This window comes from Pinus tabuliformis, chromosome Q, assembly GCF_031772625.1.
Source record: "Pinus tabuliformis cultivar Carrire ecotype Pingquan chromosome Q, CPIR1, whole genome shotgun sequence".
NCBI classification, from domain to species: domain Eukaryota; kingdom Viridiplantae; phylum Streptophyta; class Pinopsida; order Pinales; family Pinaceae; genus Pinus; species Pinus tabuliformis.
The window spans coordinates 955136935-955157428 of NC_142296.1; the positions used below are offsets into that span (position 1 = coordinate 955136935).

The 20494-nt window shown below is 40.8% G+C and overlaps 1 protein-coding gene across 1 annotated transcript in view; it reads left to right on the forward strand.

Annotated features, from left to right (window-relative positions):
* The window catches only part of LOC149222652 (uncharacterized), a 404075-nt gene that overhangs the window by 285288 nt on the left and 98293 nt on the right, over positions 1 to 20494 (forward strand). The window contains exons 5-6 of the mRNA XM_089385540.1: positions 7846 to 8049; positions 8330 to 8542. Of these exons, the coding sequence (XP_089241666.1) occupies positions 7846 to 8049; positions 8330 to 8542 (417 nt within the window). The remainder of the gene's footprint in view (positions 1 to 7845; positions 8050 to 8329; positions 8543 to 20494) is intronic.

Below are 20494 nucleotides of genomic sequence, written 5' to 3' on the forward strand. Positions count from 1 at the left end.
ATATGGATGTCTGATTTTTGCTGAGACAAGATACTAGATAGTCTCCCAAGAAGAATGCATTTCCACTAGTATTTTTTCGATCATCGACACTTTCGGCCCAATCAGCATCGGTGTATGCGGTCATAGTGACAGTTGAGCTCTTAGGGTACCAAAGACGGAAATTAGGAGTTCCTTTCAAGTATATGAGAATTATTTTTACAGCCATCAAATGGGATTGTTTAGGGGTTGATTGAAACCTTCCCACCATTCCTACTGTTTGCATAATGTCGGGTATCGTAGCTGTTAAGTATAGAAGGGCTCCAATAGTTGACCTGTAATGAGTTGCATCTACTGAAGGGGAGTCATCATCTTTGCTTAATTTGCAATCAGTGGTCATAGGTGTGCTCATGGGTGCACAATCTTCCATTCGATATCTTTTAAGCATGTCTTTAAGATATTTGGCTTGAGATATGAACATTCCTGTCGTGGTTTGACATACCTGTAGTCCAAGGAAGTAAGATAACTCTCCTATCATCGACATCTCGAACTCTTTTGACATATTTTGAGCAAACTCATGGCTCATTTCATCATCATTACTAGCAAAAATCAGATCATCAACATAGACAACTGTCACTAGTAACTTATCCTCATCCGTCTTTATGTAGAGATTACTTCCTGCCACCCCCTTCTTGAAGCCTTGTTGTTGTAGATAGTGATCCAATCTTGCATACCAAGCTCTAGGAGCTTGTTTTAACCCATATAATGCCTTTTTCAACTTACAAACAAAATCTTTTCCTTCTGCTAGATTAAACCCTTATGGTTGCTCCATGAAGACTTCTTCCTTGATTTCCTCATTCAAAAATGCTGATTTTACATCCATTTGGTAGATTTTAAATCCTTTTGAGCAAGAGAATGCCAAGAACATCCTGATAGCTTCCACACGAGCTACTGGTGCGAAGGTTTCTTCAAAGTCAATTCCTTCAATTTGTGAATAGCCTTTACAGACAAGCCTTGCCTTATTTCTGATGATTTGTCCATATTCATTCATTTTGTTTTTGAATACCCACTTGGTTCCAATTATATTTTTATCTTTTGGACAAGGTACCAACTCCCATGTCTCATTTTTCTCGATTTGAGACATTTCTTCTTCCATGGCTTTTACCCAATGAGGATCCTTGCTTGAGTAAATGTTTATGGTTCTATTGTGGATAGTAGAGCAACATCATTTTTCTTTGGTGTACTTGTCATCTTTCATCAGGTTTGCATCCCTTCATCTATATTGCCAATAATTTGCTCTTCTGGGTGATATTTTTGGAGAAACTTCATCTTTGAAGGGGTTTGAGATGGTTCTTTTTCCTTGGGTTTTTCTTGATCTTTTTTTTCTTTCTCAGGTTCTTCTTCAATGAGAGGGTCAACCTCATGTTCTTCAATTTCTTTTTCTGGAAGGTCTTCATCAATCTTCACATCAATGCTCTCCACTATTTTCCGTAGTTGATTATTGTAGCACTTGTAGGCTTTGCTCCTTGTAGAATATCCAAAGAAGATTCCTTCATCAACCCGATAATCAAATTTTCCTGGTGAGCCATCATTGATTTTTATGAAGCACTTGCTTCCAAAAATCTTGAAGTATTTTACTGAGGCAAGTCTTCCTTTCCATAATTCATAGGGAGTCTTCTCATTATTTGGTCTTAATTGAGTTCGATTCAATGTATAGACAGCTGTCCCGACTGCTTCTCTCTGGAATTTTGGCTGCAAGTCAGCGGCTATTAACATTGTTCTTGCCATTTCTTGAACTGTTCGGTTTCTTCTTTCAACTACCCCATTTTGCTTGGGTGTTCTAGCAACAGAGAGTTCTCTTTCGATTCCATGTTCTTTACAGAATTCATCAAATTCTTTTGATGTGAATTCTCCCCCTCTCTCTGTTCTGAGACACTTAATCTTAGAGTCCTTTTCATTTTCTACAAGAACTTTAAGATTCTTAAAACACTCAAATGCTTCGGATTTATATTTTATGAAATAAACCCACATCATTCTAGTATAGTCATCAACAAATAAAGAAAAGTACTTTCTCCTTGGAGTGTCGAAGTTCTAGTTGGTCCACATAAATTAGCATGGTTGATATCCAAAGGCTTTGATGTAGAAAACTCTTTGGTCTTGTGGTTGGTTCTAGTTTGCTTTCCATGTTGACATGGAGCACATACTCCTTGATTTGGCTTGAACAACTTTGGGATGTCTCGTACTACATTAATCTTGCTGATATTGATCAAGTTATTGAAGCTTGCATGTCCAAGTCGTTTGTGCCACAACCAACTTCCATCTGTTTCACTTAAGTAACATTTATCTTCTTGAATTTTGTTCAGAATGTAGATGTTGTCTAGTGTTCTAACTCCTTTCGCCACAAGTTCCCCTGAGGAAGAGTTCCTTATTTCACAGTCTTTAGTGCTAAAGACTACTTTATGTCCTTGATCACAGATTTGGCTAACGCTCAGGAGATTGTGTTTTAGCCCGTTTACTAGCAAAGCATTTTGAGCTTTTCCTTTTCCATTTATAAGGGTAACAGTTCCTTTTCCAGCGATTTTGGCAAATCCACTTCCAAAGGATACATTTCCTTCCTTTTTTTTCAATGAGACACACTTCCTTTTGTCCCTTGTCATGTGTCTGGAGCACCTACTATCCACAAACCAACGATTTTCATCACTGTGAGCACATAGAGCTAGGCCACATTTATCCATGTTGGGATTCTCATTTTTTGCTTTTCTTCTTCTGAGGGGGCAATTTTGTTCATTGTGTCCATTATCATTACATAATGAGCAAATTTGATCAAATTTGGCCAAGGGATCAAAAGAGTTGTAGGTCTTGATTTGTCCTTGCCCTTTGGGACCATATGATTTGTTTGTTTGATCCTTCAATTTTGGTGTTTCATTCTTATGGGCCATGCAATGTCTAGCTTGATGACCAAAATTTTTACAATAAAAACAATGCCCAAAAAAGATAGTTTTGTACCTGTTGTAATAGCCATGATTTGAATCAACATTCTTTCTTGGAGTTACTCCCTCTTCATTCTTTGGATTTGAGATGGGCCTTTGATGAAATAATGTTTTGTACCTATTGTAATAGCCATGATTCGAATCAACATTCTTCCTTGGAGTTACTCTCTCTTCATTCTTTGGATCTGAGATGGGCCTTTGATGAAATAATCTTTCTTCTTTTGGGTTGCTAGAAAGTACGTCGACATAGCTTTTCGCATTGTTCTTAGTGCTTGATGATTCTCCTTTAAAACCTATTCTAGATTTGTCATGTTGAGGTTTTGATTATTTAGGATAGTGTCAAGTATTTGAGAGCTTTCCCAACCCTTCTTGACTTGCTCCAATTCCTTCCTCAGAGATACTATTTCAGCTTCACGTTCTTCACAAACTTCTTCTTTTTCTTTTAGCTTATTTTTCAAGAGGTCTTCCCTTCTTTTTGTTTCCTCATTTTCTACCTTGAGAGAGATGATTTTATTTCGTAATTTCTCATTTTCTTCAATGGAACTCATTAACAATTCATCTACATTTCCTTCTAGCCCTAAATCATCATCATTTGTGAATGCCATGAATAATACTTCTTGGCTTCCAGCATGGTCATTTTCTTCATCTGATTCTTCATTACCTCCTTTGCGGTGAGGGAACTGATTAGTTGATTTCTTTTTGATGACTACAAATTCATCTTCATTAGACTCATCTTGCTTAGAGAAGAAATTCTTCTTATTGAACCCTTTCTTTTTGTATACCATCCTTTTAGAATTTTCCTCACCATCACTATCATGCTTATGAGGACATTTTGCAGCATAATGACCTATTTTTCCACATTTGAAACAAATAAGAGGGTACTTACCTTTTAGCTTAGATCCTTTCTTTAGTCTTCGTACAAATTGTGCCAATTCGGATTCAACATCGGAGTCATCACTACTGGCATTCCATTCTTTCCCCTTTTTTGATTTTGAGGCCTTGAATGCTGCATCTTTGGAACTTGGGCATCCTTTTCTCATCTCATAGGCAATGAGGATTCCATGAAGTTCATCCATCTTGAGAGTATTTAGATCCTTCATTTCTTCTATAGCACTTACTTTGGAGTCAAATCTGTCTGGGAGAGATCTTAAGACCTTTTGAACAATAGTGCTTTCTTCAATGTTTTCTTCCAATCCTTTAAGAGAGTTGACTACTTCAGCTACTTGGAGAAAGTATGATGCAATATCTTCTTCATCATCCATTTTCAGACTTTCAAATTGCCTTCTATGAGTTTGAAGCTTAGCCTTCTTAACTTTGGAGTCCCTATCGTATAAGCTAATTAGCTTATCCCATACTTCTTTGGCTGAGTTACAATTCATGACTTTTGTAAATTCAAAATCAGTGATTCCACTAGTGATGAAGTGTAAGTCTTTTGCATTTGCAATGTAGGCTTTCCTTTCGTCTTGATCTGTTGGAGGAGTGGAAGGCGATGTGTACTCATTTAAAACCAAATGCCAAACTTCAGGTCCAAGGGACATTAAGTAGTAGGACATTCTCTTTTTCCAAAAACCAAAATTTGTGCCATCGAACAGAGGACGTCTTCCTGACACTTCTTGATTTCTCATCATGACTAAGAATCCTTCTTAGGTTGTTAGGCTGATATGAAGAAACCTGCTCTGATACCAATTGTTGGAAATATTGAGGGGGGGTGAATTAGTGTTTCTTTTCAATTGTTAATTTTTCAGTTAAATCATTTATATTTAGAACACATAAATAAATAACAGGAATGAATGCTTTTATTAATATAATCTTTGCAATAAATCAAGTACAATGTATATATAGCTTCAACCAGTTGCCAAACACCAACTTGGACTTTTTGTGAGGCTCCAACCTCCAAAGCACCAACCCTGTCTTGTCAAGGCACCAACCTTGGATTTAGGAGCACCAACTCCCAGGACACCAATCCTTACAGATCTGAGGCACCAACCCCAAGGGATCCAACCGTCTGCTGTAAATTGCTTGGATCTGTTTGGTAGTAATTCTCTACTCCCAACCCTATTGGACCTATGACTTACTTCTGTCCTCCTGCTTCTTCCCCGTCTGCCAGACCTTCGGCTTCCTCTATTTCTTATAGTTTCACCAACAATAAACTTTCCTTGTTCTCTGTTATATATGCCTGATACACCTGACCTTTGGCTTCCTTTTCACTCGCTTGATCTTTCGGCTTCCTCTGCGCTCACTCTTCGGCTTCCTCTGTCTCTTCGAATTCACTAATACTGAAAGGACGCGTTCATTCGGAAGAGAGGCCAAATTACAAAAGTGTTGCATATTAAAAATTATATTAGAGAGGCCCTTTTTAATATTCATACAATATACATTAATTGTTCACAGAAATTGCATCACAAGAGAGGTTATACCCATATTGGAAATCCACATGCCGCGTCATTCCTTTAATTGCAATCGCAGCTTCTGGAGGTCTTTTACAAGTCGTGCCCATAACATACTCTGCCCTCTGACATCAACATCATCAATATTCATATATCAACATAGTTAAAAACAAAACATATAATGGGTGGTCCCACCAGCCACATCATCACCTTAATCACAATCGCAGTTTTTCGGAGGTTCGCACATAACACAGTGATTCCGCTACTGCCGATGGAGCGGATGCGATGTGATCTTAAGCAGTTGTTAATAACCCCGTCGGGTCCATAACCTTATCACAATCAGTGGTTTTCCATTGTTACATCTCTTCAAGACTTGCGATATGCAACGGATGCGATATTTCTTTACGGCGTATTATAATGGTGCAGCGGGTCCGCATACTTATATCGCAATCGGGGTTTTAATGTGACAATAGCTTTAAAAAACTTGCGATGTGGTGGATGCGATGTTGTATTACAGCGTATTTTTTTCACTGATTCTTCAACATTGGGATACTGTGTTAGATAGTTAATTAAACCCCACTTCATGCTGGAAGACATCCTCTTGAGCACATTTTTTAATGCTTCTTTGAGTGAGTCTTAGGATGAATACTTAATTTATGTGTATCCTTCATGTTATATATGATGGAAGTGTTTAATACCCCTTTTTAACAAAAGTGTCCAAGCCTACAGCTCCAGAAATACCCCTTGATGCTGATGTAGAATCTGCTAACATAGTACTGCACCCAATCTCACATTGACAAACAGCATGCTTTTAGCAGCATTTTTGACAAACTTCTAAGGGATGCCAACAGCATTGTACATGTAACTTCTTTTCAGTGCTAACTGTTAGATTCCTTTTCAACCTTTGATTTAAGCTTCCTTCATCTGATCTGTTTTACTCTAAATGGTATGCAATACATGTCATCAGAAGGGGACAATCTGTAAACATAAGTTCTTTCAATTACAACTTGTGAGAAATGACCATCTCCCCATTCCATCAACCCTGGTTATTGCCCTATGGTCAGCCATATTTAGATTAAATGATTGCTGTTCTGCTACCACAGTGATGCTTTTAGGTCTTTTGACAGAGCTGCTGCCAATAGCAGACCTAAAATCTTGCTGTTATGGAGTAACACAATCAGCTTTTACTTTCCGGGATAAGAATCTCCATTGCAAAGAACACTGCATTCTCAAATCTGGACTGGTGTGTTACATGAACAGGAGCAGCTGCCACATATTTCAAAAGCTTCAAAGAAAATCCTTGCTAATATGGAGTTGGCTGTAAATTGTGTCAAATGGTGCACCTCTTGCTGCCATATCAGATGCGCATATCCTGCTACCATGCAAATGTAATTCCATATCTCAAATGCACAGTCCTATTTGAACCTTCATTCAAATCTTCTATTCTTTGGGCTGATGTGGATGATGGTTTGCTTTTATCCTGCATTTAGATGACCTTGCCAATAACAGCAGCCTTGGTGAGTGCCCTGTTTAGACTTCCATGGAAGTCATCTTCAAATCCTCACTGATGGAAAGAATGTCCCAAAATCCCCATGCATTTTGAGGGGGTACACAGCCTTGTCAGCTGGATTGAATATTTCTGTGTATCTCCAGTCTGTAGATGTTATGGTATCCCTCATTGTTGGAGCTCTTTTTGTAAAAATATACTTTTCCGTTCATCTGGAAAGGATCTTGGGTTATCCTAAGGTGTTCTATTTTGTAAAATGGGCTAGGCTGATACAGATACATCATAAAGGTACTTTACGAAAAACTTCTAAAATTGTGGAATATTTTTGCAAGTCCTTAGTGAACTTAAGGAATATGGATGGCCTTCAAAGTCTTTGCCTGTAAAAGACTACTTCATATGCAACCCTGACTAGATGCTTTAATACACAAGTGAGGCTTGAATACATCTCTATGGGGAAATGCCTGGTACTGCCATAGTCTGTCTACAGTCAATCTAAGGATTGATAAATCCCAATATGAAGTACTATCCTAAGTTTTTAGCATCTAATTCTTCTGACGTCTACTTGCTTTAACTGTCACCTTCTTATCTTTGGGTCGCATTGAAAATAACTCAAGTTTGAAATTTTGTTTTGTAGGATTTTATTGAAACTCAAAATTAATTTTGTCACGACAATGAAGTCCCATAACCAGATTTTCTTTCTGAGCATTTATTGCAATCAATTTTGTTGTAGTTATGCTATGGTGTATATCATTACCTTGGTTACCTCTTCAAAAGGGAAAAAATACCTTTCAGATGTAGGAGAAGACAATGCCTTAGAATAAAACACAGATTGCGATTCTGAAGCTTTGCATTGTCAAGAATAATTTGTACTGCCATTGTAAACATTTTGATGCATAAAGTGATGATAAAAACATATTTCGTGATTAGTATTTCTTGCCATATTCATTGGGAATGATAGGGCTAATATCAGGCTGGAATAAAACAGGTACTGATGACTGAGTGGGTGGAAGGAGAGAAGTTGTCTGAGAGCAGAGAAGGAGACTTACTGCTTCTTGTAAATACAGCTCTAAACTGCTATTTAATACAACTTTTGGAAAGTGGATTTTTACATGCTGACCCTCATCCAGGAAATCTGTTGAGAACAACAGATGGTTGTCTTTGTGTTTTGGATTTTGGACTGATGACAGAGGTATGTTCCATTATTTTTTCTCCCGGTGTTTGATAGTATTTTTTTGTCTTTTAACATAGAGATGTTTGTTATAACTCATAACTTAGGGGCTCTTGACAAAGGTTTTGTCTGGTATCATTCTTCTGGAAAGACTTTGTGTCGAATCATTAGATAGCTGAGAGTTTCTTGCTATTATTCCCATTTCGATGTTGTGCATGATGTCTCATTTCATGAAATAGTATACAGACTTTTCAGATATTTGAACAGTGTGCTGGAAACCTAACAGTTCCTTTTGAACCAGGTCACAGAGGAACAGCGTTATACATTTATAGAATATATATCTCATCTAGTCAACTCTGACTATGAGAAAGTTGCAGATGATCTGGTGAGGTTGGGATTTGTACCTCCTGAACTTGTAGACCCTGTAAAAACAGCAGAAGCGGTTCCTCAGCTTAGTCGTGTCTTCAGCCAATTGACACAGGGAGGAGGGGCACGGAAAGTAAATGTTCAGCAGGTCTTCTCTTTCCACATCCTAGAACTATTAGAAATGAAAAAAAATCTCATGTCTGTACTTGAGGAATAGGGAATGAACAAACTGCTCGTGGGAAATATCATAATATGTAGAAATAGTTATTGATTTTCATGCCCTGATTATCATTGAATTGAATATGAGTGTTATTAAAAAAATGCTAGAAAAATTTGAGATGGATTTCAAGATGTTGATAACCTATAGTAATGTTGGGTTGAGGTTGAAAACCTTTGTTGTACTGAGAGCCAATGCCAATTTGGGGGACACAGGTGATGCATCCTCAGCATTTCCCTTATCCCGGGGAACAGGGGATGACAGGGGTTTTCCTCCTTTTCCAGGTACATCCTCCATGCCCCTGGGATGTTTTGTGGATAAACAGGGATGACCGAGCATCCCTCAATCACCAAGGACATCTGAACATCCCTTGTCAAACTTGATGCCTCTTTAAAAAAAAAACTAAAATAACTCATAATGTTTCACTAACTTACTGACCATTATTAACTTGAGTTAGTCACTAAGGTTTTAAGTTTTTATACTTTATATTGGATGCCTCTCCTTGCTCTTCAAAACACAAAATCAGAACAAGAAGCTTTTGGGCAGTCTTGGAGAGCACTAATGTCCTATTTTTGCAAAGAAAGAAAGGAAGAAATTTTGTTAATGCCACTAATGAGAAAAATAGGTCAATGGACCTTGTTGATGCCACCTATGTAATTTTCCAAACTTAAACAAACAATGATATACAAAAGCAAATACGATTCATACACAGAAAAATTAAACGATCAGCAAATACTCAATACACAACAGAAATGAGAACCAACTGAGCCATTTTATTAATGGAATGGAGCAAGTACAATAGTGTGGAAAATGCACCTGGGCTTGCCTCAAGGGCAAGCTTGACAGAACCCAGGTGTCAAATAGTAATCTCAATGCTGGAAAGTAACTACTCCTCTAATGCTCTGCGTTGTCTCCCAGTAACTACAACTGTTGGCTGGAAAGGAGCTGCAAGAAACCCCATCTCCGGTGCTCAGAAAATGATGAAACTTCAGCCACAAGCTCCTTGGCCAAAACCCACAAAAACCTAGAAAGGGTTTGGCCTGAATCCAACCTCCCAAATTTGACCTCCTCTATGGCCCATGCCCTCTAAACAACTCCAAAAATATGGCCTACAAGGAATGGCCACAAAGTCCTCCACACTCTGAAAAAGAAGCAAATATCACTCCAAATATCTCCACCAACCTCCATGGAAAAACTCAGCCTCATAGACTGATATTCTACCCACCAAATGAGCTCCCAAACACTGCCTCTGCGCTGGACCAGGTAGTGCAAAAGTCACACTGCCAAGCTAGAATCTCAATTAGCTCCCAAACTCTCCCAAATGCTAACAATCCTCCCTAGCCTCCTCTCCGGAAAACCTCACATCAAATCTCCACTGCTAAGCACCACTAACAAACTCAGCCTCCTCTCCACTGCGTCCTCCAGTAATATGCACGAACTGGAAAGAAATACTACTGCTGGAAATCACAATGTGATCCCCCTCCTGAAGAAATGAAGAAAACCTCTCTAGGTTGGCATTCAAAGTCCCCTGAAGAAAGGTGAGCTCTTCACCTGAAGAACTCGTGCTAAACAGCCAGTGACTCGGCTAAGCAGCTTGAGCAACCAAAGAGAAATCGATATACTCCAATGATGAATGAGAAGAGGAGAGTTGCCCTCCTTATATAGTTTTCATAGAGCACTTTTCCCTCCATTTTGTCCTCCATTGTGGGCCCTCACTTAACGACCATCATGAAAAAGTTAACCCTTATGAAACCAGCTCAAGAAATGATAGAAAAGATAGATCAACGCCTTAGAATTCAGCCTCTTCGAGGGGGCAACCTCCTTTACATTACATAAATGAACAATTCTTGGATGATACAAATGAAAAGACCTCCTTTCTATATATATGAGTCTAAGGGGTCATAACATAATCATAGCCGACATAACAATAATAATGTAAGGGCACAATAATAACAATAGTGGGCTTCTATGGGGCACAATAGTAACAATATGGGCACTACATGGGTACATCACTATAATAAGTGGGTTGTACTAATAACAATAAGGGGTTACACTGGTAGTATAGGGGCCTAACATGCCCCTCTCCTTCAAAAAGCGTTGTCCTCAACGCTTGAGTAGTTCTTGATGCTTCTGTATAAAATTCTTGTCCTCCCATGTGGAATCTTCAGCGAGTAAGTTCTTCCACTTGATGAGATACTCTGAAATCGATCGATTTCGTAGCTGTCGGGTTCTTGTTTCTGTGACTGCTCTAGGTTCCAATATGATTTTTCCTTCCTCTTCAATTTCTGGCAATATTGTTTGAATTGGGATTCTTTTCAACTTTTGAATAAGTGGCCATACTTCTTCGTCCTTCTTCCATTCATCCCTTGCTTCGTTTATCCAATCTGGTTGGATAATAGAAATAGCACAAAACAATGCTTCCACATCGTCATCCTTGAAGAGTCTTCCCCTTCGGTAAGGTCGCCATTCTTTAAGTGCATGTAGTATTGCCAACATTTCCTTCTCATAAATAGCTTGCTTGAGATGTAGCAGTAAAATACCCAATCACCTACATCAAAACATTTTTCACTACGATGTTGATCTACATGTTGTTTCATTTGATTTTGCACCGAAGAGGCGTTATCCTTTAAAATTTGGAGAACTTGTTGTTGATGCTTGATGTGATCTTTCATTGCTTGAACCTATTTCTTCTTGATATGTCTTTCTATCTCTAGAGTTTGAGGAGTGATAATTTCTTCCAATCCTTTACAAGATATGGTCGGATTCATTTCTTGATGCGCGATGTGATCTTTCACTTCTTGAACATTTTTCTTCTTGATATGTCCTTCTATCTTAATAGTTTGAGGAGTGGTAATTTCGACCAATGAATTACAAGATATGGTTGGATTCATTTCTTCTTTCTCGATGTGATCTTTCACTTCTTGAACATTTTTCTTCTTGATATGTCCTTCTATCTTGATAGTTTGAGTGGTAATTTTGACCAATGAATTACAAGATATGGTTGGATTCATTTCTTCTTTCTCGATGTGATCTTTCACTTCTTGCACCTTTTTCTTCTTGATATGTCCTTCTATCTTGAGAGTTTGAGGAGTGGTAATTCTTGCCAATGTTTTACAAGATATGGTTTGATTCATTTCTTCTTTCTCTGGGGTGGGGTCCTGGCATATATCTTCTTCTTTTGATGTTTCTTGATCCTTTTCTTCCTTCTCTTCATATTCTATGTAAAATAATTTCTTCTCGGCACACTTATGACCTTTAGTGCATTTTCTATCACAATTGTAACAAAGCCCTTTTTGTCTTTTTTCTTCCAATTGTTGTGGTGTAACCCTTGTAGGTTGTGGAAGGCTAGGAGAAACAACACCTCCATCTTTATAGTTGTGAGGGGTATGCTTCCTGGTTTCCATAATTTTGCTTTCCACTATGTCACAAAGCCCTTTTACTCTTTCCAATTGTTGTGGTGTTGCTCTAAAGAAGGTGTTGCTCTTTGTATCCTCATAATGTGTTATCATTTCCTCCGTGAAAATTGACCACGTAACAAATTGTTTACAAGAACAAAGCCCTTCATACCATAAAAATAGATCCGGTTCTAAATATGAAGATGCAATACATACCTTTTGTAATAGTGGTACATCATGTAAATCAAAATATTGCTCCATCTGAAGTATCCAATTTACCGGATCCTTGCCATCAAACTTCTTCATCTTGCTTTTTCTTGATTTTAGGAGCTCGATCATGAAACGACTGTAACTCTATACTTTCAGATCTTTAAGTTCTAAAATTGTGACCTGTAGTAGCTCTCTGTTTCCTCTTTCTAATGCCACCAGTCTGATCCAAATTGGATTCTCCAAGGAAGAGTTATGCACAATCTCCCAAGATGACCTGATTATAGACTAGTTCAGTAGAGCGAACTTGTACGACTTGCCACGAGTCACTGTTTCAACCTTTGGCTCTGAAAAATATAAACAAGAAACTACAGTCCGTCCTCTTTCTGTACCTTCTTACGAAATTTCAATCTGATCCCCAGAGAGAAAGTTATGACGATTTCCCCCAGGTCACCTGTTTGTAATGTAATTCAGGAGTCTATAAAAAGACCAACTTCCTCAGATCATATCTACGCAAATATAGCGCGAAAAGCTTTGAAATTCGGACCCGAGGTTCAGCGCGATTTCTTCTCAAATGGGTTTTTTTTGCAACTTCTGAAACGTCGCAGAAAAAAAGTTATAGCGAAAATTCCACGATGACCTGTTTGGAGCAGCGAAACCCTAGAATCCAAAGCTCTGATACCAAATGTTATGAAACCAGCGCAAGAAAAGATAGAAAAGATAGATCAACGCCTTAGAATTCAGCCTCTTCGATAGGGCAACCTCCTTTACATTACATAAATGAACAATTCTTGGATGATACAAATGAAAAGACCTCCTTTCTATATATATGAGTCTAAGGGGTCATAACATAATCATAGCCGACATAACAATAATAATGTAAGGGCACAATAATAACAATAGTGGGCTTCTATGGGGCACAATAGTAACAATATGGGCACTACATGGGTACATCACTATAATAAGTGGGTTGTACTAATAACAATAAGGGGTTACACTAGTAGTATAGGGGCCTAACACACTCCATGCAAATCGAACTAGGGAATGCGTAATTCCCTAGTGAGGGTGGCCCCCATGTGTAACTTAACTACAAAACAAACATCTTCTCCTAGTCTAATCTCCTAATAAAATCGAATGGGGTCCACTAACTCCAAAATTGGCCCCATAATACAAAAATTAATCTTGTTCCAAAATGATTTAGGAAGGGACATGACAGTCCTCCCCTCCCAAATGTTGCTTGTCTCCAAACAACTTCAATGGTCGAATGCTCAAGAATTTGCTCTCCTTCCCAAGTGGCATCCTCCAGTAAATTCTTCCATCGCACCAAATACTTTCTGATGATCCTGCTTCTGAGCTTCCTTTCCCTGGTCTCCAAGATGGCTTCTGGCTCTAGGACCAAATGCCCCTCATCATCAAGCGGAGGCAACTCCATGACTGTTGTAACTTGCTTACCCTACACCCTCCTAAGGCATGACACATGAAAGATTTTATGAATCCTACTCCCTGGTGGTAGCTCTAACTCGTAAGCCACCTCTCCAACCCTCTTGCTCACTCTATACGGACCAAAGAATCTCGATTGCATCTTTTCGGCCCCCTTCTGCTTAAGTGTGGACTGTCGGTACGGCTGCAATTGAAGGTAGACCAAGTGCCCCTCCTCAAAATACCTATCTACTCGATGTCGATCAGCATATATCTTCTTCTAGTTCTAGGCTATTTATAAGTTATCCTTGAGAGCCTTGAGGATATCTTGGCTCTCTAGGATCCAATCCTTGGATTTTGGGGCCCTGCTGTCTCCAAAAACAATATCAGCAAACGATAAGGCATCATAACCATATAAAGCACGGAAAGGATTCATACCAATGGACATATGATGGGTGGTGTTGTAACAATACTCTCCCAGGTGCAACCATCGAATCCAAGCCATCTACTGCCCTGTCACATAATTCTTGAGATAACCCTCCAACCACTAGTTCACCCTCTCTGTCTGACCATCGGTCTACGGATGATAGTTAGTGCTCAGGGTGAGCTCAATGCTGACTAGTCTGAAGAGCTCCTGCCAAAATCCTCCCATGAATTGGCTATCCCTGTCACTGACTATGGTCTTAGGGAGACCGTGCAGACGAAAGACCTCTCTAAAAGAACAACTTTACCACCTATGAGGTTGAATATTGTGTCATATGGCAAAGAAGTGTGCCAACTTGGCCAGTTAGTCAACCACTACAAAAGTACAATCCTTCCCTTGTACCGAGGGAAGTCCAGTAATGAATTCCATAGAGATGCTCTCCCATTTCCCCTCAGGGATGGGAAGAGGCTGCAACAATCCTGCTAGATGGGTCAACTTACCCTTGTTCCTCTGGCAAACTTCACACTCCTGCACATGCCTCAACACATCTCACTTGAGGCCCTTCCAAGTGAAGCGCTCTCTCATTGCCATGTATGTCTTCCTAAACCCCTGGTGCCTGGCCAGAGGAGAATCATGAGTTGCTTGAAGGACGTGCTCTCTCAACTGTGATCCTGAAACCAAAAATATGCGCCCCTTATAATAAATAACCTCATCCATCACCTTGTAGCGCTCATTTGCATAGCTACCCTCAAAGATCTCGCATGCCCGACGATCCTTGGAGTACTTTACCAATTACTAAGCCTTCCAATCATGACAAATGCTCATGAGTGAAATCCTGGCTAGTCCCTTGGATAGTACATTCGCCACTATGTTGTGCTTCCCCCGCACATACTTAATATCAAAATCGTAGGCATGCACTTTGCTGACCCATCTCTGATGTCTGCCGTTGAGGCCCTGCTGCCCCATGAAATGGCTAACACTGTTGTGATCCATCTTCACCCGGAATCGATTCCCCACCAAATACTATCTAAATTTGGCCAATGCATGCATTGTGGCCAACATCTCCTTGTCATAAATGGAATACGATAGCTTGTGAGGTAGAAGCTTCTAACTCTCAAAAGCAATGGGGTGCCCTCCTTGGGACAAGACTACCCCGATCCCTACACCTGATGCATCGCACTCCAATGTGAAAGGCTGAGTGAAATCTGGGAGTGCTAATACTGAACAACAACTCATTACCTCCTTGAGGCAATCAAATGCTGCCTGAGCAAGGCTGAGTGAAATCTGGGAGTGCTAATACCGAACAACAACTCATTACCTCCTTGAGGCAATCAAATGCTTCCTGAGCTCCCTCTATCCACACAAAGGCCCCTTTTTTAGTCAAATCAGGAAGGGGTGTTGCCAACTGTGAGAAGCCCTTCACAAACTTCCGATAATAACTATAGATGTGCAAAAATCCTCTCAATGCTGTCACATCTCTGGGCTCTGGCCAATCCCGAATGGACTGAATCTTCTCCTCATGCACCTTGACCCCATCTGCACCTATGATGTGTCCCAAGTAAAGCATCTTTGTTAGCCCAAACTCGCACTTAGACATCTTAGTGTAGAATTGTTGCTCCTCCAATATGCACAAGACTATCTCTAAGTGTTGTAGGTGCTCCTCCCATGTCCTGTTGTAGATCAAGATGTCATCAAAGAATACCAATACAAACCTTCTCAGCTGGCCTCGGAACACATGGTTCATGCATGACTGGAAAGTAGTCGATGCATTGGTCAACCAAAATGGCATGACTAGGAACTCAAAATGCCTATAATGACACCTGAAGGTTGTCTTCGGAATGTTCTGCTCTCTCACCCGAATCTGATGATATCCTGACCGCAAATCTATCTTAGAGAAGTACTTGGCTCCTCTAAGCTCATCCATCAACTCATCAATGTGCGGAATGGGATACTTGTTCTTCAGTGTCTTCTTGTTGAGGGCCCTGTAGTCAATACACATGCGGAGAGTCTCGTCCTTCTTCTTCACCAGCACAACTGAGGAAGCAAAAGGACTAGAACTCGGTCTGATGTGACCCAATGCCAACAAATCCCTGATGGCTCTCTCAATCTTGTCCTTATAGGCCTTGGGATGCCTATAGGGTGTGGTGATGACCACCTGCACACCAGGCTCCAACTCTATAGTGTGCTCAAATCCCCTGTCTGGTGGTTGTCCCAACAGTATATCTCCAAAAACTATCGGATATATATCCAGTACTACTTGTATGTTTGGATGTGGTGGTGTAGTCTTTCTCGCAGCCTCTGAAATCCTTAGCTCTACTGCCCATGCTATGTCTCCATGCCTCAAATCGGCCTCCATCCAGTGGGTCGAAACTGTCTAAGGGGGGTACAAATGCATGCCCCTAAGAACCACTGGCTTGCCATCCGGTCCAGCAAACTCCATCACCAAATGCTTCCAATCGGTGGTAACCCGACCAAGGGAATACAACCATTGGACACCTAACACCACATTGGTGTCCAATACATCCACCACAAAAAGATGATTTTTCATCGAAGAGTTCCCCATAGTCACTCTCAGAGTAGGAACATATCGAGTGCACTACATAGTCCTATCCCCTGGTATTAGGACTGAAAACCCCTCAAACTTTGTAGTGGTGATTCCCCTCCTCTGGACCATTTGAGCATCAATAAAATTGTGGGTGTCCCCACTGTCTACCAAGAAGGAGACACACTACCTCTGCATCGTACCTCTAATCCTCATAGTAAAAAATTTGGGAATCCCGCACAAAGAAGCTAGGACTCCCCCTGCTGGTGCGAAAGATGCTCCTCCCTGAGGTGGTGGTGGTGGTGGTCCTCTCCCTGTTGGATCCTCACTGTCTCTGCCACCAAACTCTGACTCCTCAACGTCCTCCTGATCATTGTCTTAGAAGACCTCGATGTAATGGGCCTTTCCTGTTGTGCACCGATGACCAGGTGCCCAAGGCTCTCGGCATGTAAAACACAACTTCCTCCTCCTGAGGTCTCTCCTAGTCTTGTCATCCAACTGACCACGCCCTTGAGCTACTCTCTGCGTTGTGGATGATCTAGTGTCACTCCCCTTCTGAGGGAAGGGAGTGCATGCAGGAAATGGAATTCGAGCCTTGGGGATGTCCCCCTGCAAATCTCGAGTGCAAGATACTACCTCCAGAAGAGTAGATGGTTTGATGGTTTGCGAGACTTCACCAATCCCCATAATGGCTCTTTCAACCCCTCTACAAATGTGTATACTCTCCTAGCATCTGACAAATCGAGCACCATGACTGAGACCCTCAAAAACTTTGAGATATAATGCTCTGGATTCCCTGTCTGTCAAAGCTAGGTCAACTCCCTAAAGTGAGCCTCTGGATCCTTCTAATCAAAGCGCTCCACTACTCTCCATGTGAAGTCCTCATAGGAGGTCACACTGGCATGCCCCAGAGTGGACAAACCATGAAACCACCAATCGTGTGCCTCCCCCTCCAGGTGTAATGTGGCCATCTTGATGGCCTCTACCTCTATCATCCGATTCAGCTAGAAGTATGTGTCCAGCTTCTCTACCCAAGCACGTGTTGTGCACTTGGAAGTGCCATCATATGTAGGGAAATACATTTTCCCACTATAACGATGTAGCTCATAGTTCTACATACCATAACTTTTCCCCTTCTCGTTCCGCTTGAGCTTGCCAAAATCTATTAAGGTCAGAGCCTCTCTAAAGTCTGCTCCCATGGACTGCCACTCCTGGAAATGCTTCCCCATCAACGATGGATCCTCACCTCCAACAATCTCTCCCTGTGCCAAAGGTATGAAAGAGGGTAAAGTAGCTCGAGTTGGCTCACTCAAGGATGGTCGCTGTGCAGTGGGTGAAAGGTGATCGAACTGTTGAGAGGCCCCTAAAGTCTCTCCAACTATGAACTCCTTGTGAGTGCTTCACTCTTGGTTCTGCATTTTGATCTTGTCCAGCATCTCCTTCTGCCCCTTCGTCAAGTCACTCAAAGCCCTCAAGAGGCTATTGAAGGCCATCTCTTCCCTGCTCTTGGGTTCACCCATATCTTCTGCTACTGCAGTCTTCCCACAATCCTCCATGTCTGGAGTAATCTCCAACTCCCTTTCCCTGCTCTGATATGTTTGTCTTCTATATTATGCTTGTCCTCCTCACTCATAGAAAAGTTTCCCCACAACTAAGCAAAAATCTAAGCTTTGATACCACTGTAATGTTCCAAACTTAAACAAACAATGATATACAAAAGCAAATATGATTCATACACAGAAAAATTAGACAATCAGTAAATACTCAATACACAACAAAAATGAGGACCAGCTGAGCCATTTTATTAATTGAATGGAGCAAGTACAATAGTGTGGAAAATGCACCTGGGCTTGCCCCAAGGGCAATCTTGACAGAACCCAGGTGTCAAATTGTAATCTCAATGCTGGAAAGTAACTGCTCCTCTAATGCTCTGCGTTGTCTCCCAGTAACTACAATTGTTGGCTGGAAAGGAGCTGCAAGAAACCCCATCTCTATTGCTCAGAAAATGATGAAACTTCAGCCACAAGCTCCTTGTCCAAAACCCACAAAAACCCAGTAAGGGTTTGGCCTGAAAATGCTGCAACCTTGGTGGCTGCCACTACAACTGTTTGCACCCCATCAATGGGTAGACCCAAAGATGGATGCACTACCATCTCCCTCGTCTGATAGGAAACGCCATGCTCCTCCAGTCCACCAATCTCCTGCAAAATTGTCCTGTCAGACTCCAGCACCTCCTGAGGACAATTGTTTGTAAACATTGCCGCTTTGTACATCTGTCTGCTCCTCATCAATGCCTGACCCCAAGGGTGGTTGCTCATCCACCTCCATCACGAGCTCAATATGATCCTCCAGCTAGCTCTCCCCAAGAGGCTCATCATGTGTACTGTGCACATCCTCCTCCTCAGCTGACTCATGCTCCACCATATGCTTCTCATGCTGAATCATCACTGGTGACTCATCATCCTGAATGTCTCCCATAGGGTCCATTGACTACTCACCATACATACTTGAACATAAATCTGGCCTGTTGTCAACAACTCCACATGACTCGTGCTCCTTAGAAGCATCCTCATATGAACCCATGAACTCATCCAAAGAAGAATCCTCACCTTGGAAGTTAGAAGGAATCTCCTCCTGCTCTACCTCTGTCATCTCCTTAGTGTCACTTAAGCATGAGTGGTCAAGTCCCCAAGGTCCCTTGCAAATGAAGCAAAGTCTCTTCCTCCTCAGCTCATTCTTGTTGCATGGTTGGTCACCAAACTGGAACAACTTCTCCATAGTCAATTGTCTTTTGAATAGCTCAATGTTCTACTCAACCAGCCTTTTAGCTAGTTCATAAGCAACAGGTGAGACCAACTTCTCTCCCTTCCAAACAAACAAAAATTGAGACTACAACTCTTGGCAAATGGCATCACAACCTCTCATACATGATGATAAGATGGACTGCATTTGTGCTATGACTACGTCAGGATGATGTTTCCTAATGATGAAGAAGCATTGGAACATATGATGAATCAAGACATCACACTCTAGATCAAACGTGATTTTATATGTTCTGACCATGGCCATGACTTCTAAAATCTCAAGCTTCTTCCCAAAGGTAGAGCTTGCACTGTTGTCTAAGTCCTGAAGAGTCTCTACTATCAGTCTGGAAATTCTCCTCATAACATCATCATTGTAAGGAGCTATAGGGGCGGTTAGTCTCATGATGTTACTGAGACAAGATGCAACTGGAAGTCTAACCCCTTCACAAGGTTCCTCCAAGAACTTGTGTTGTATGAGAGCAAGCATAGCTGGTTTTAGAGCCCAAATTAATTTATTCCCCTCTAACTAGTTCACTTAAGAAAGGAGTGCATTCAGTTCATCTAGTTTGGAAAGAACTTTCCATGTGACCCTCATGTGCTTCAAATTTGTCCCAAGTTTGAAGATTTTGTGCCCTATTTCCTGTTCCTTCTACACCTATCTGGTTGTTCTTTCTGAACAATGGCATAGACATCTTTTGAGAAAGGCCTAATGTTATGCTTGATTTTTTGGTGTATATCATCGTCCACTGAGGTGTTGTTGTGTTGGTTGATGAGGTATTTTAGATACTCCATTTTTATTGTAACAATACAAGTTTATGATAAACACTACAAGGCACAACCAAACACCCTACATACATCAACACTACATTGTCCAGCAATCTACAGAAATGAAAATAATGCTAGCATCAAAGGCACACATTACTAACAACTCTCCCATAATACTGAGCATTCCAATCATGACGAATGCTCATGAGTGAAAGCCCGGTTGGTCTCCTGGGGAGTGCATCTGCCTCTACGTTGTGCTTCCCCCGCACATACTCAATATCAAAATCGTAGGCCTATACTTTGTTGACCCATCTTTGTTGTCTGTCA